This window comes from Corvus kubaryi, unplaced genomic scaffold (assembly GCF_017639235.1).
Source record: "Corvus kubaryi isolate FWS band 111438036 unplaced genomic scaffold, C.kubaryi_AGA036_p1.0 split1-131, whole genome shotgun sequence".
Taxonomy (NCBI): Eukaryota; Metazoa; Chordata; class Aves; order Passeriformes; family Corvidae; genus Corvus; species Corvus kubaryi.
Window position 1 is genome coordinate 20,359,644 of NW_024582073.1, and position 16,909 is coordinate 20,376,552.

General features: G+C 39.5%; 1 protein-coding gene and 1 long non-coding RNA gene across 8 annotated transcripts in view; one reads left to right on the top strand and one right to left on the bottom strand.

Annotated features, from left to right (window-relative positions):
- PPP2R2C (protein phosphatase 2 regulatory subunit Bgamma) overlaps nucleotides 1-16,909 on the bottom strand; it is a 210,000-nt gene that overhangs the window by 137,722 nt on the left and 55,369 nt on the right. For 2 of the 7 annotated variants that reach the window (XM_042053872.1, XM_042053870.1), the window contains exon 1: nucleotides 9,987-10,461. The exons of 1 other annotated variant lie outside the window; for it this stretch is intronic. In XM_042053872.1, the coding sequence (XP_041909806.1) occupies nucleotides 9,987-10,056 (70 nt within the window). In that variant the 5' untranslated portion in view covers nucleotides 10,057-10,461. Of the gene's footprint in view, nucleotides 1-1,378; nucleotides 1,431-9,986; nucleotides 10,462-16,909 lie in introns of those variants that run through there. 4 more of the 7 variants (XM_042053874.1, XM_042053877.1, XM_042053875.1 and 1 more) reach the window with 4 other exon arrangements.
- On the top strand, nucleotides 10,548-11,772 carry LOC121676857. Its single transcript, XR_006020632.1, has 2 exons — nucleotides 10,548-10,629; nucleotides 11,006-11,772. It is a non-coding gene; the product is annotated as an uncharacterized LOC121676857 (long non-coding RNA).

Genomic DNA, 16,909 nt, shown 5'->3' on the forward strand with positions numbered 1-16,909 from the left:
GGGCCTCTGCCTTCCTTAGCAGACACCTGTCTTTCAAAACCGAGACATATACTTACACTTAAAAGTCAGAAATGAATCCCTCTGCAAACAACTCTCCACATTGGCAATCGCCTTTGTTAGTAATTATTTATAGTGCAGAAGCATCAAAGCTTTCTGCTTTCACATTTAACATTACTACTATAACTACCACTTCCCAGGTAGATCCAGTACAGCCGTCGAACATTTTTCCAGTGTACTTATAGTTGGTATTTCCTCCCTTCCTTCTACTGTGCATAAATATTGCAGAAGCCTTATAATAAGGTGGTTTTGAAGGAGCACAGCAGTAAACTTCACTACTCTGTAAGTCTTTCCCACACTGACCAAACCGGTGCACACTGAGCAGGTCACAGGGAGCAGCAATGGGACCCTGATGACAGATGGCAACTTTGCACCAGCAGAAGACAGCACTGCCCACGGCCACCCGTGCTCTCAGGAGCAGGCAGCTGTGGTGGTTCCCTCCCTGACAGCAAGGACAAATATAAACCAGGCCAAGTCTGCTGACATTTTCTGAAGAAGCCTCAGTCGGTGGGCTAACCATCCCCTCTTTCCCTGCTGCTCTGATACTTCCCCTGAAATAGGAGAGGCTCCAAGAGCAGCAGGGAAGGAAAATGGGCATCCCAAGCTACAGACTCCTCTGGAGAATGGGCAATTTGCTGACAATAATGGCAACCATGTCAGTTTCAAACCAAATCCCAAATTTTAAATACCTTGAAATTAACTTGAAGGTATGAAGAAGTAAAAGATATTGTCAACAATCTAAACAAAAAACCAGGGAAAAATCAACACAACAAAAAGCTGTTTGTCTGTACCCTCTACAAATCACATTCAGCAGTAATTTCTGCAGCACAGCTCAAAGTAATGGCAACTAAAACCCTTCACTTGGATGTAGTGTGAATTCTTGCAGACAGTAAATCTTGAAGTTTTAATATAATTGGCTGAGTTGAAATATCATTGCTGCTAATATATGCAACTTACTTGTCTTAAAACTAGCACCTTTTGTAACATTTACATAGTAACACAAAAGGCCTCTGCTCTATTTTCTTCATCTTTCTGAAATGCATGTGGAAGCACAGAAATGTCTACTCTATCAAGTAAGCATGCACTTAATCCTGGAAAATAAAATCCACATTCAAGGGAACAGTTTGTCAGAAAGCTGCAGCTCATCACCACCATAGAGGAAAATCAGAAATTCAAGGACACTGCTTCTCACACCATGGTGTAAGGAAAATTTTGCTCCAGTCACAGCCAAGTCTCACTCCCCTGACCAGCAAACACTGTCACACATAGACCAAAACAGACTGTCAGTCATACGGGACTTGAAGGACAGTGCCCTACATACCAGCTCTTACTGTCTCCCAATGCTGAAACTTCTCCATTGCCATTCCAGTACTTCGAGATTCACATTTCAAGCACAGCAACTGGGAGGAATACAGACACACCAGAAACATGCAGTAGCAGTCATCCACAAAACTTCTATGAGTGTAACACATACCGTAACACAAGTGCACACAACATGCACAAAATCATATTCATATTGCACCTTAGCAATGAGAATAACCATCATCCATAGGACCACTACTTGACTCTTAGTAAGGCAATGCAGGAAATTCTGTAAGATGTAATAATTCACATCTACCTATTTCAAAGAGACTGCATATGTGAATTCTGCTTTGAGCTTCACTGCTGATTAAAGAGAATATACTTGACCTAAATCTTCCATTCAAAAGAAGACTACAGAATACACATCTGACTTCATCTTGTACTGGTTATTCCCACATCACAGATCTGCATGCAGCAATAAAAGATATCGAATCAAGCAGGGTGTCAAATTAACATGTATCATTACAAGAGTCTCATGTGCTACCTTGGCAGCCAATTCAGGCCCACACTCACCAGACCACTGTGCCTACTTGTTGACTTTTTCTACTTAATTATTATTACTGAATTTATTAGTTGAAGTTTTCTTTTTATCACAGCACAATGTAGAAATAAAGACATTCTATCAGAAATTATTTATGAAATAATAACAGATCCTGATTTACAGCTATACACTTATTAAAGACCTCATTCCAGGTTCTGTCAAATTGATACCTCTCAAACAATACAACATGATGGTTTTTTGGCTGGATGAAAGTTTAGAAATAAATTATTGATAATTGGTGATCAGCTCACTGATTGAAAATTATTTTTAGTTTCTATTTGAAGTGCTCATTTAACATCTTAGAATCAGGAGGAATAATATGGAGTCATTAAAAATTGAGGGGAAAAAATAAACAATCATTTACTTTTAATTCAACTCTGATGATCTTTATTTCTACTAGAAACCGGCCCAGAAACTGGTAGAGCATGCTATGGCTGCCTTTAATGCAAACACTACTACCACAGGCAGCATTAACCTCAGAATTTATGCAAATGGTGTTATTTTGTACAGTCATTAGCTATTTGCAACACCTGAGTCATGGAACAACAAAAGCACTGCAAACAGGAAGAAGTAAGGTAACACTAAGTAATAAGTTCTAAACAAACTTGAGTTGAACTGGAACTAGAGACAAATAAACCAACTCTTAGTCTTTTACTTTCTTCTGTAAGTAAAACACATAAATGTCATTATAACAGATGTTTGCACCCTTTTCTTCTCTTTTTTGTAACAGATCGATCAGTGAATATGAAAGAAAAAAACACTGCTATATTTAACAATACAGATTTATTACGAATCTCATCTCTATGTACATTTGTATTACTTGTCTTTAACTGGCAAAATACAGTCTGCTTTCATTTGCATTCAAGTAATAACAAAAACAGGAACAAGAGTTTTTCAGCAAGGAAATATTCTTGAGGAAAGGAATTCTCTTACCATATATAAAGCTGCTTTGCTAGGTGGGGGTTTTGCTCTTGGGAAAGAATTGGAGAACTTTCACCAGGAACCAGTAATATAGACCACATTCATGACTAAGGGCAAACTTAGCATTAACCTAAGAACTGTGGAAATAGTTGATCAGGAAAGTGCCTCAATATGGCTAGAAGTTCACTTAAAACCCTTTCTTGTTTAAAAAAGTCCCAGAAGTCCCCATAATAACTTTATCTAATTTTCTGAGTTTATTACCTTTCCCTGGCCAAACAACTACACTGAGATTAGCCAGCAAATACTTTGTGTTCTCTTAGCATACAGTCCTTGAGACAAAGCCTATGGTGATTAAATAAACTGTGGATGGAAAGTTTCAAGGATACAACTAGTAATGATGTAGTAGTTACACAGCATAAACAGTAAAGATGGATTACCTTTTCATGGCTGTAATAAAAGACAGCTCTTCTTCATGATAAAATATTCAGTGTTATTGTATAATGTTTCACATTTTAAACTGATGCAAGAACAACATCTATTATTCTCTAAATTCACCATTTAAATATATGATATATTGCTGAAATGTCTGAGATTTACATAGAAAACATATAGAAAATACACTGCGAAGTACAGTTTCATAATGATACATACACTAAATAAACTGTTCCCATGGTGAACAATGACACTCACTCTACCTGCACAATGTTGTTTAGTTTTACACTATTTAATACTTTTAAACTGTCAGTTTCAATTAGAAAAAGATCTGGCAGAGACAGTGAGCTTGCATGGATCATATATCTATGCCTGCATTTTATCTTACACACACATTGCACTGTCCATGTCCTGAACTTCTGTTTTTAAGGCTTATATGTCACTCAATCTATTACATGTAACAGTTATATAGTTAAATATACCAAAAACATTTCTATTTATGATGTTTCTTGTCTGCTGGCACCTGGAAAAGCTCCTGATTGGTGGAAGTGGGTTCTTTTTCAGCTCCATGTTCTCATTCTCATGGAAGGAGCTTAGCTGGTTTGTCATGTAGCTAATATTCTAGATTGTTCTTTTATTTTGTTAATACATCTTATTCACTTCTCCAGGACCTCTAGCACCATACAGCAACCAAACACATTTATTATTTAGACAGTGAGTGCAAAATCGTCTGTTGATTACATATGCATGTGAAGTGAGCCAAGGTTGCCATCAGTCCCTAAGGGCAACCCACCAAAACCAATGACCCAGCATCAGAGATTTATCCCTTTGCAAACAGGGAAAATTGCAGCCCAGCTTAATCCCACTTAGTAAACCTTTACAGGGTACATGTGACACGATGAATAACTGTCATCGGGAGAGCAAGACATTACATGAAGATCCAAACCAAGTGCATGCCTTTGAAGCATGTCCTGCACCTCAGAGTGGCTTGAAATGTCCTCTCAGGATGATCTAACAACCAGTCCTTAAACAAATCCCATCCTTGAAGAGGCAGGTCTTCTGAGGAGGCAGTAACAAGTTAACACTAACATGTTTCTGCACTTTGGGAATGCTGGGAACAGCAAACTAAGCAACTCTGAAGTCCCAGCCTAGGATCAACCATCCTAACCACAATCCTGATTTATGATTTCTTCATAAAATAGATTTGGCAAAATAGAGACAACAATCTTAAGAGTGCCTAACAGACATAGTATGAATAGAGTACTTTGAAAGTGTAGCTGGTACGGCATCACGACAAGAGTTGCTGGCAGTGTAATTCACACTGGCTAAACCCATACTTCCTTTTCTGGGCTTGTTGGAGTGAATTGCTGCCCCATGTCACCCATGCAGACATTGCCTTAAATGTCTGTGCTGTGCAGATCCAAGCTTTGAGTAGTGCCAATGTTTGATTTTCCTGGATGCTGAACCCCACATCCAGCTACAGGTTTGAGTGAGTGAGCAAAAAGATCGGGCTTCAGTGCAAGCCAGTGTGACAGCAATGCTCCAGCTCTGCCTCCATGGCTTCACCCAACTAAGCCGCATGAATAAAGATTACAAAGTCAGCAACATCACTTGGATGGAATAAACCTTATTAATCCAAATCTTCAAGGCTACCCACAACATTCATCTGAATATCACTGTGAATAAAAGAACCAAATCCGTGCACAGAAAGACGTAACTGTATCCTGTTTAACAAGGGGAAAAGTTATGCTTTTACAAGGTTTACCCCTATTCTTACTCGACTCAAGGAAAAAAATAAGTAACACAAGTGACTAGACTAAGAATGAGCAACAGTTTCCAGGGTAATTCTAAAACATTTTCTAAATGAGTTCTGTAAAAAGATTAAAATCATCAATATTCACAACATAAATCCTGAATTGCTGGATGTTGAGAGGAAGAGTTACCTCTTATACTTTTCTTAGTAAGTAGAAATCAGTGAACTAGACTGACCAATGGTGAACCTGAGCCAGCAGAGTGTACTTGTTCTCTATATTCATCCAATTAATACTTCAGGTATTAAGATCTAATTAAAATTATATTTGAGATGTTTAAGAAAGAAAGCTCATAGATAAATTTATGTCAGATGAAATTTGATAATTTCCTCTACTTTTGATTACTGGAGAAGAGAGATACTAACTTCTTTAGTTAAGGCAAAAAGAAAAGGCCCCAAAATCTGTTTTCATTATCTGCAGAGGACTTTTCTTTAAAATCATTGGGAAAAAAAGGAGGGTTTTTATCCTCTATAATACACATTTCACATGGTTATGATTCAGTATGTTTTATACTGCACCAGTAATTCTCATTATTCTTCAAATAACATATTTGAGGACATTAATACACCATTAACATGATTAACTTTTTCACTGACGTTAAGCCATATAGAATCAAATGGCACAATTTGGCCATATAAATGACTAGACAGTGCAGGTCAGCTTCTGCCCCACTGCACCAGTGCAACTCCACTGACTCCGCTTGCATTTCCAGGCCTAGACCAAGGGAGGAACCTGTGTCTCTCCAGAAACTGGAAGTATAAACAACTTTTTATTCCTTCCTGAAACAGAGATATTCCTTAAAAAGGCAGGGATCAATTCATATGCTAGACTTGTCTGCATGCAACCTGTAATATGCCTTCACCCACCAGAGAAGCATTCCTCCAAACAAATTTGGGATCATGGAGGTGAAACACACCCTTTAACACAGTTTGGCAAGAATAGTGAATTTTGCTCATTATTTCCGTTAATTGTTAAATCAGTAAAAAACGGAGTAACTGAATAAACCTGGCAGTTGAGTAAGAGCGGCACCATTGATTCCTGCAACCCACCAGGAATATAGCAACCATACCATGCAGTTCACTGCTCTGAATCAGATCCCATGTGGCTGATCCCAAGGCCCTGAGACAGCAAAGCCTATCAGCAGTCCTGTCAGTTTTACCATTAATCTTAAGCACAGGTAACACCAAGGGAACTCTAGGACTGAAGGACATTCTCTGCCCGCTAAAGCACACAAGCCTCTTTTATCCCCCTTCCCCCCTCGCTGTCCACAATATTCTTGCCCTCTCCCCCACAGACTGTCTGTACAGTAACGAAGGATCATGTTTCTCCCATCCAACCCGTCTTCTCTTCCCGTGCCTCTCCTCTCTCCTCAGTGCTCCTACAGTTGCTGTGGAAATAACACATTTTACTGACCCAACACCTCCTGGGCAGCTGGTTCCCACAGCTGTGGTGCAAAAGGCAATTAAGATAAAACACAGCTCAGCAACGAATCACAAGCCTGAACAGATCTCAGAGGTCATCTAGTCCATTCCTCTGCCCCACGGGAGGCTCGGCTATCCCCATGTCATTTCTTACAGACATCTATGTCACCTGCTTTTAAAAACTTCAGCGATAAAAATATCACAAGCTCCCTAAGCAATATATCCCAGCGTTTCACCACCTTTGCAAAGAAGTTCAATCTTTCCTCACAGCTCACATTCTCTAAGCCTCAGATCTTTTTCCTCTCTTTCTTTACAAGTGTCACCAGATCTTTTCTATTTTCCTCACACAAACAAGTCCATTCAAGCAGTTTGCTTCAAAAATTAGTTTTGAAAGTAATCATTGAAAAATTTACTGTATATTGCTGCCGGAATTAAATCACCTTTTTCCACTGTGCAACCATAACGTAATTTTAAAGACTTTAAATGACAAAATTATTCATGTTCTGCTTGTTTTAATGCTATATTGTAGTTGTGCATATGTTACAGGAGAAGTAGGGGCAGGTAGCCACTACTGTCATATGTATGCCTATAATGCCTATTACCAGAAACAGTATAACAACAAATCAAAAAATTGTTGAGATTTAAAAACCAATTCGATTTTCCAAAGTCATGGTAAAGCCACATTTGTCACAGATAATCCCAATCTTACAAAATAATGACCTATCAAAGAGATGAAATTTGACTTTCCTCAAGCAAGCAGTTTTGTTAGGAACACATTCAGTCCTAGCAAGAGTAGAGAAAATCAGATTTGGCTCACAGCTTTCCTATACCCTGAATTCATATGTCATCTGATTGCTTGGGCTTTTTTAAATCACTGAGAAAGTAAAACAGGAAGGGAAGTAAAGCAATACTATAGTTAACCCACGTCTTCATGATTCTTGCTGGCTTTACTTTCTTCAGTGAACAGTTAGAGGAAGAAAGTACATATAAAGGTTAGAAATACCTTCTTTTGTAAATTAATTTAATCTGCTGCATGGAAGAGCAAGGACGGAGGACACCACTTACCAAGATTTTAATACTCTGAAAACAAGATAAAATTTTAGTTATTCACAAAAAGCAATGAACTGGTAGATTCTCTAATACACTGGACACAACACAGTATTTCTTCATTTTAAATGGTGGATTGCAAAAGCTAAAGAAAAACTTGGATTGGACCCAAAGAAGTGTAACAAGGTAACATATTATTGCCTTTCTATTGTTCCTTCATACAGCACTTAACACGTCACAGGACCAAATGCAAAGCCTGTGAAAGGACTGAAGGCCTTTACAGATGAGAAGTCTTAAAGTTCTTTCACAGAGCCAAATCTTTAAACAAAAAAATACAAAATCCCACAGAAGAACAAACAAAGCACATTTTAAGCACCAGTTTAACTAATGCATTCATTATGCATTTTAAACAAAGTGTATCAATTGGAAATTAAAATGTGTGATGCTCCTCTTTGAGCTGAAGGTCTCCCTGGAAAAATTTCACAGATAAATCCATTCCCTCATGATTTTGAAGATCTTTTCAAAGGTGTGGTAATGTCAGATATAACAGATGTGAAGAATTCTATTACACCTGACAAACTCTGCATTCCCAACAAGAATTACAGAGATGTAAAAGTCAGAGATGAAAAACTAACACTTTGCTACTGAGGATTTCAAGAACAGATGCCAACATATTTAATGATGACTTCTGATCACAGGAAAAATATAATACAGGCCAGCATTGGTATTTGAAGCGTATTTTGACCCATTTCAGACAAGCCCCTCCATGTGCAATGGCAGAACATCCACTCCTTATGATCCAAGTATCAAGTGAAAATAAAACATGAGAAAAATCTAACACTTGCATCAGCAGTGTCACAAAAAATACTAAAATTCTCCATGTAATTTTTAGAACACCCATGACATATAGAAGAGGACAATACAGATTTGCAAAATCCACAAGGAATTATTTTCCTCAGATTGCAAAACTGAGAGACTTGACTGTTCAATTTTTAACATAGCTGCACATCTGAAATTCACCATGTATCAAGTACACTGCAGTAATTATACTTGCATTTTGCAGAATCTAAGGCATGAATTTACAAATTTAAACAAAGTTTCTTCAAATGTTATTACAGGTGACAAATCTCAAAACATAAATAATAATTCTGAAAAAAAAATTAACCAAAACTTCGAAACAAATTTAAAAATTGACTGAAACATGAATCAGAGTGCAAAGAATGTCCTAGAGGCAAGATTAGAAAGCAATTACACCAGTCACTGGTAACAGTTACAGTACACAGCATTTTTAATTTTTCTTCTGAAAAATCTGCCTTGTGGTCCCAGTATGACAAAATCATCCTACTGTTTTCTCCATTCTAAAAAAATTAAAATCATCAATAATCAAGAGAGCATCAGCTGATCACGTTTCAGGATGCAGCATGGGAGTATTAAGTGACTGAGCATTGATCAAATGACGACAGATTCTGGAGACTGTGTCTCCAGGAGTATTGGTTGACCCTGATGTTAAGTGTGTTCATATTATATAAGCCTACACTGGGTTACTGGTTCTGCTGCTGAAAAGTGCTGTTAAAACTGCACATACAAATACATTTGCAAAGTCAAGCACCTATGAACACATTTCTCCTGTTCAATCAATCTTAAAATGGCCTACTCTTAAACCAACTTTCTGGCAAGGAAATACAGACCAGTACCTGACCCAACCATTTCACTGTTCTCAAGGGAAATTCTCTCAGCATTTAATGTGTGTCACCTGCAGGAAAATTCCTTTTATGTAATAAGCTAAAAGTCACTGAATGATTTAAAATGAAGGTGCCTTTTCTTTTCTCATGTACCTTGCACAGACACAGGGGATGGAAAGAAGGCAGCAGTATTTCAAAGGATGATGCTTACATATCCCTTCTAAATGTATACAGTTCTCTAGGGAACAATCAACTCAGCAATGTCTGTAATGCTTGGGCTATAATTACCAAAATGAGATGCATAACCTTTATTACACCAGCAAACAGTTAACTTTGCAAATAATTTCTCTTACTTCAGTGCTCTCAAATCTTTCATCCTTTTTTTTTAAGTAATCAAGTGCTTCCAGTCTTCCACATTGCAGCTACTGTGCATTCAATGCCAGGTGCTGCACACCTCACTAGCAGAAACTCAGCACAATGCAAGACCTTCTCCAGCCCGTGTAGTTTCATATACTGCTGTAGCATGACAGAATGTCTCTGGGATTTAGAAAATTCAGACAGATTCTTTTGCTACATCCCACAGAAAAACGCCTTGAAATTCCCCCTGTTTAAAAAAGGAAAAAAGGAACAGCCTGCATCTCCAAACATGACAGTGCATTCCTGGCATAGAATATGCAGTGCAAGAAGAGAAAAATGACAGTATTTATGTTACCTTCAGTCACATAGTTGTGGTCTCGCAGAAAGCTGTGGTTAATTTTCCGTGTGTCCGTGTCCTCGCCCATTTACAGCAGGATTACTCAGCATGCCTATCCGCAGTGGACTGATAGCATCAGCAGAGGTCGTCACAAGAGCACCATCCATGCTGCCACTGCCTAGCAGAGGCGGGGAACACACCGGGCCACTGAGCACAGCATAATGAGAGCTACTGAGGCAGCACAGATTGGGGGTGTGCGAATAACGAGCGGGGGGAAAAAAAAAAAAAAAAAAGAGGAAGGGGGGAAAAAGGGAAAAAGAAGTAGCGGGAGAAAGCCGGAGGGAGAAACGGCTCCGAGAAATTACGAATGCAGAAAGCCAGTAGGGAGCTTGCGTGAAGGGAAAAGAGGCACTTCTCCCACAGTTAAAGAATAGCCCCGTCGCTTGGGCAGGTAGTCCGCGCACAGGTGCCCCCGCAGCGCCGGGTCCCGGCGCCGGGCGCTGGCGGCGATGCCGGACTGCAGCGGGAGCCGCCCGCAGCGGGCTCGGGCCGCGCCGCTGTCACACGCCTGTGCTGCATCAGCGCTGGCCCCTCCCCGCCCGCCGCCCGCGGCCCAACCGCACCGCATCTGCATGGAGCAAAGTGAAAAATGACACTGCAGGTAATTATTTTAGCTCTTCTGCCGGGGCGATGGGCAAGGAGAACAACTGAGGGAGGGGAGGGATGAGGGAGAAGAAACTTCAAGCCGATTAAACGCGTTTGCATCGACACGTAGCGCACACGAACATGCGGCCACGATTTTGTGCTAGTCGTACTGTCATCTGCAGCAAAAGCAACAGTCGTTCAATGTCAGCCTCTATAAATATTACCGAAATTGCCAAATATATGCCTGTGCAAAAGTATTCGTCAGAGGCAAGGCAACCATTCGGAGGACGTAAGATAATATAACTGTTATTTATCTTTTTTACTCCCGGTTTTGTAGATAAATGTAAAATTACAAAGTATTTAAAAACAATCTCTCTGGCTTCCCTGTACAGGAAAGAAAAGCTGGACAAAGGAAATGTTTGCAGGTCATTGGATTTTCTTAAACCTGCTACTCTTTCAGTTCATTATCCCATCATCTCGGGAAAGCAGTGTTGAAATATGTATACTCAGAAATACGAAAATAATTAGAAGATGAGAATTACTCACTTGCATTATAAAACAAAGCTTGCTCTTTAGTCCAAATGTTTAATGGTTTATATTACAGCAAAATTATTTCAACTGAACAAGACAAGAAGCTTCCTTTAGCTTTTGGTATCTATTCAAGAAACCACAAACTGTTTGCTGCAGAAAGTATGTATTCAGAAAAGGTAAGCACCACTGAAGTTTAAATACTGGAACAGAAAACAAATGGCTGTATATCAAAAGCACCACTACAGCATGACAAGGGAGTCCACAATCACAAAACCAATTGAGGAGAGAGAAAAGTCCTGTGCTTTAGGCCCTTGAATTGAACATGGAAAGTACAATTCAGCTGTCAGCATTACTACAGCATTTTGTGTAACACTGGATGAATTTTTATAGTTTTTTTGCGTTTGTTTTTCTTTCTTTCTAATGAACTAGGACATACAGTTCTTGAAGGAAAATTCAAGTACCCTACTATTCCTATAAGCTGGCCTGTGACTGAAAAAAGTAGAGGACTATGTAAAAACTTGCTCAGACATAAACACCTAATTTCAGGATGAAACAAGGCTGGGAGGGAAAGAATAGCAACAGAATTACCTTCTTCCTTTTCTCATTAATAAAGCAAAATAAAACAGAACCATCACCAACCTGATAAGTAAATATTGTAAAATCTTCACATTTGAGCAGGTGGGAAAGTAAGAGAAGTTACCCAGTACTTGCATCAGTACAGAACACATTTTACATGTATGTGGGTTTTGGGGGTGACAATACTAGAAATGTTACTTCTGCATTGAGAGCATTAGTCACTACTATGGCAGTACTGGCAGCTCTCCAGTATGTGCCCTATCCTCTTCATAAAAGAGGAAGGAGGCCTTGAAAATACTGATATTTAGATTGGACAAAATGGTTCTCATCTATGTGATGGAGCTGGTTTATCCTGCCATTCCCTGACACATTAGGTTCTCACCTTGGAGTTGTTTTTCCAAATACAAAAGGGTCTATGAGCAATACACACTGCACACTAAATCCCAACTCTGCTGAAGTCCTTGACAAGGAGTGCAACAAACAGCCAGTTTACACTCAACTATTTAACATGACAGTTAGACCAGTCTGGGTCAACAAAGCACTTCCCTTCAGCATCTGTGCAGGAGACAAACTGCCTGGCCTTACAAAAGTAAACTAGATGCTTCTGTTAGGGACCTAAGCTCCCCATGTACTCAGTGTCACTTAAACCTCTCATTCTCCATTTTCTACATTGGATGCTTAACTGCTCAGTCAGGCACCCAAGTTAGATAACAGCATTAGAATCACAGAATCATTTAGACTAGAAAAGACCTTTAAGATCATCAAGTCCCACCATTAATCCAGCACTGTCAAGGCCACCACTAAACCATATTCCTAAGTCTCACATCTGCACGTCTTTTAAATATGTCCAAGGACAGTGACTCCAAGACTTCCCTGGACACTCTGTTCCAACTCTTGACAAACCTTTCAGTGAAGAATTTTTTCCTAATACCCAATCTAAACCTCCCCTAGCACAACTTGAGGCCATTTCCTCTTACCCTGTTGCTGGTTGCCTGGGAAAACAAGCCAATCCTCACCTTGCTAAAAGCTCCTTTCAGGTAGTTTCCTGAGCCTCCTTTTCTCCAGGCTAAACACCTACAACTGCTCCTCACAGGACTTGTACTCCAGACCCTTCACCAGCTCTGTTGCCCTTCTCTGGACACTCTCCAGCACCTCAGTGTCCTTCTTGCAGTGAGAGGCCAAAAACCAAACAAAACTCGAGGCATGGCTTCACAAGTGCTGAGTACAGGGGGACAATCACTGCCCTGCTGGCCACACTATTCCTGATCCAAGCCAGAATATGACTGGCTTTTTTGGCCACCTGGGCACACAGTGGCTCATGTTCAGCTGCTGTCAACCAGCACCCACAGGTTCCACTTTCCAGCCACTCTGTCCCCAGTCTGTAGCACCACTGGGGGTTGCTGTGACCCCAGTGCAGGACCCAATACTAGGCCTTGTTGAACCTCATAAAATTGGCCTTGGTCCATCAACCCAGTCTGTCCAGAACCCTTTGTAAAACCTTCCTGCCTTCCAGCAAATCAAAAATTCCAGCAGTAACCAGCTGCCAGCTAGATATAACTCCACCCAGCACCACTCTCTGCGCTCAGCCATCCAGCCAGTTTTTACCCAGAAAAGAACACACCCATCCAAGCCAAGAGCTGCCAGTTTCTCCAGGAGAATGTTTGTGGCAAACTGGGTCAAGGGCTTTACTACATGTAGGCAACATGCACAGCCTTTCCTTCACCCAAGAGGGTAATTTCACCACGGAATGAGATGCACTGGGTCAAGCAGGACCTGCCTTTCATGAACCTGTGCTGGCTGGGCCTGATCTCCCGATTGTCCTGTATGTGCTGCACGATGTTGCTCAGGATGATCTGCTCCATGACCTTTCTTGGCACTGAGGTCAGGCTGACAGGCCTCTAGTTCCCTGGTTCCTCCTTCCAACCCATCTGGTAGATGGGCTGCACATTTGCTAACCTCCAGTCAACTGGGACCCCCTCCTTCCAGTTACCCACGGCTGCTGGTAAATGACGGGAAGTGCCTCAGTGAGCCCTTTCACCAGCTCCCTCAGTCCCCTCAGCTGGATCCCGCCCAGCCCCATAGATTTGTGTGTGTCTAAGTGGTGTAACAAGTCACTGACCATTTCCACTTAGATTATGACGGCTTCATTCTGCTCCCCATCCTTGTCTTCCAGCTCAAGGGCCTGGGCATCCAAGAACAACTGGCCTTACTATTAAAGACTAAGGCAAAGAAGGCACTAAGTACGTCATCTATTTCCTCATTCTTTGTCACTATGTTTTCCCCTACATCCAAAACAGAATAGAGGTTCTCCTTAGCCTTCCTTTTGTTCCTGATGTATTATAGAGTGTGGATTCCTCTGTGAAGGTAACACTAAGAAGCTTCCTCCTATTACTGTGATGACTCCTAAAACTGAAAGAAACGTCACCTTGCAGGGTATTTGACCCCAAAAATCAAGCAGCACATTTGAGTAAAAATGCATAGGAACAACTCGTATCTATAAATACACAGAAAATGAATGTGTTCTCTCCTTTCCAGGAAAAATAATTATATAGAAAACTTATTATTGAAAATAAATAGATAATAAATTTGCAAATGATGGGTACAATCTCAAAAAAGTCACACTGACAGTCTGTAAAAAAAACACTGAAAGCATTTTCTTTATAATACTTCTAAATTTCTGTGACCAAGATGTCTGCAATTTCTACAGTGGTGGAGAGAATTCTGCCCTTCTTGTTGTTCCTGCTCTTTCATGTACACTCACCAATAACTGCCCTTTATTTGTCCTCAGTCAGTTCAAACTTCAAAATTTCTATGGTCTGTCATTTAGAGTCTACACTGGTTATTTGTTAGGTGCAATTTAAGCAGTTAGAGGTGTTTTCATTTTTCCTAGGAGCCAAGTGGATATTTTTTTGTGAAGTCAAAATAGTAACTCCCATGCAGAGATAATTTTCTCCACTCACCATTTGAATAAGAGAGGTTTATGGACAACTTCCTTAGGAATCACATCTGGGTCAAATCACACTTACCTTGTTTTTCCTATTTTAAAGTTCAAAAAAAAATCTCATAAGGAGAAATGGAATGAGGAGGAAGCCTTTAACAAAAACACCAGACAATATTCCCAGTGTGCATGCAAATGCTTTCCCTAAGATTATGAGCCAAATCCTTACTGTGTGGCAAATATTAGCACTCCACTGACTTAAGTAGGTCAGTTCACATGAGAAAGATTAGCAAAACTCTGCTCTAAATTTGTAGCACAATGCAAATTTGTGAGCCAACATTTGCAGATAACTAGCTGTGCCATTTTAAAATGCTACTTATCAATCCCACCTATAACCTACATAATTTAATCTGGTCAAATACCCAGGGAGAAGGTGGTGAGTAAGAAAGCTTTAATCAAAAATATATCAGTTATTTGGACTTTCATGGCAGTTCATAATCCTACTCATAAAACAACCCTCTAATTGAGCTGAATACAGTACAAACAGAGAAATAAAAGAGCGTCCTATCTTAAAGAATTTATAAGTAAACTATGAAATAGAAGAGCTACATACAGATCAGCAGTGACATTTAAGTAAACGGTGAGTCAGTAATGAGGATGGAATCCTGGTTTAGAGCTTTCTTCAAAAGAAGGTCATTAGAGACTGTGGAGAGAAGCAATAAACTGGATTCAAGAGGTTGAAAAATAACTGCATAACAGGAATAAAACGAGCTTAGACATAAATGGAGGAGGACTGGCCAGCAGGTCAAGGAGAAAAGTAAAAGACAAGGGCAGACATGACACAGATGCCAATACAGGCTGAGGGTGTCAGTAAAAGAAGCATTAAAAGGAGCACAACAAACAAAAAATGGATCTGCAGGAGAAAAATCTCATAGGACATGAAGAGAAAATATTTAAAGAGAGAAATAAACCTACATTTCCCTTTTTCAGAGTTTTGGGCAGAAGAATTGAAGAAAGGGGAAGGTAGAAGGGAAAAACAAATCAAAAAACCAGTCAACCAAACAACCAACAACAACAAAAAAAAAAGCCAGAAATGGAAGCCAGAGGCAGTAAGTACCCCGAGAAAAAACTATTTATGATACAAACGGAATTGAGAATGTGAGGTTTGGTAACAGTGTAGTCTAACAGTAAGGAATTGAAGAAGATAGAACAAATCTTTGGCTGAATGACTGTCGATAATGTTTGCTCATCACATTTCCAGCAGGAAGCTCTGCAGCAGAAGACAGAGAGGAATTAGGCATTAGAAGGTAATTTGTCCTGAAGGTTTACTGTGTAATTCTATTTATAAACACCTGTTGAATATATGGCCATCCTGTCTTGCTCCTGCAGAACATTCATGTTCTTCTCTTAAACACATTTTCCTAAAAAGACTCTGTTTAGCTTTGCCAGACACTGAGACACAACCTTTAATAATTAAAACTCTCGATATCTGAAACAGAACATCATCAGGTACTCCAAGTCTGCGTTTTACTGCCCCCAAATTCATCACTCCATCTGAATTAATTAAGCTTGAACTGCAATTGAAAGAAATAGTAGTTGAATATTTAAATATTTTGTCTAACTATACTTTTTATACACAGATCATTCTGTACTTCATTTAGTAAAATACACTGGCTTTAAATGAAATTAAACTGAATTTTGAATCAGCACAAAACTTTAATTATTTTTAAAGAACAAGAGACTTAAAGCACTGTGATGATAAAAAAAAATCCTTATAAGCTGCACAAATTTCATCAAAAAGACTATCTTAAGATATTACCTTAATTTAATGTTTGTGACATCAGAGGAGGTTTTTAAGAGCTTTGACAGTTATTTGCTTCTAACCATATCCTAGTATCTGCAAATTGTGCAAAATAGTGCAAGTTTCTTCAAAGAAGGTAACACATACAATTAGCCAGCTGCAGGAAAAAATACAACAAAATATTTAGCCAACCCTTGACAGTTATAGCTCATTGCATCTGAACTTGCTTACCAGCAAATATATTTATAACCACATGTTGTCTCCCTTTTTGCCTATGTACAGAGATGTAAAATGCCCTGCTACTGACTTTTTCAGCTAGGCCATGGGTAAATTAGTTTTGCTGTTCATTTATTTATTCATAATGTCCACAAAAATAACATATAGTACAGTCATACTTCTGTTAAAAATACTTTCATTTAAAAGGACAAAGCAACAAGGAATTATAATGTG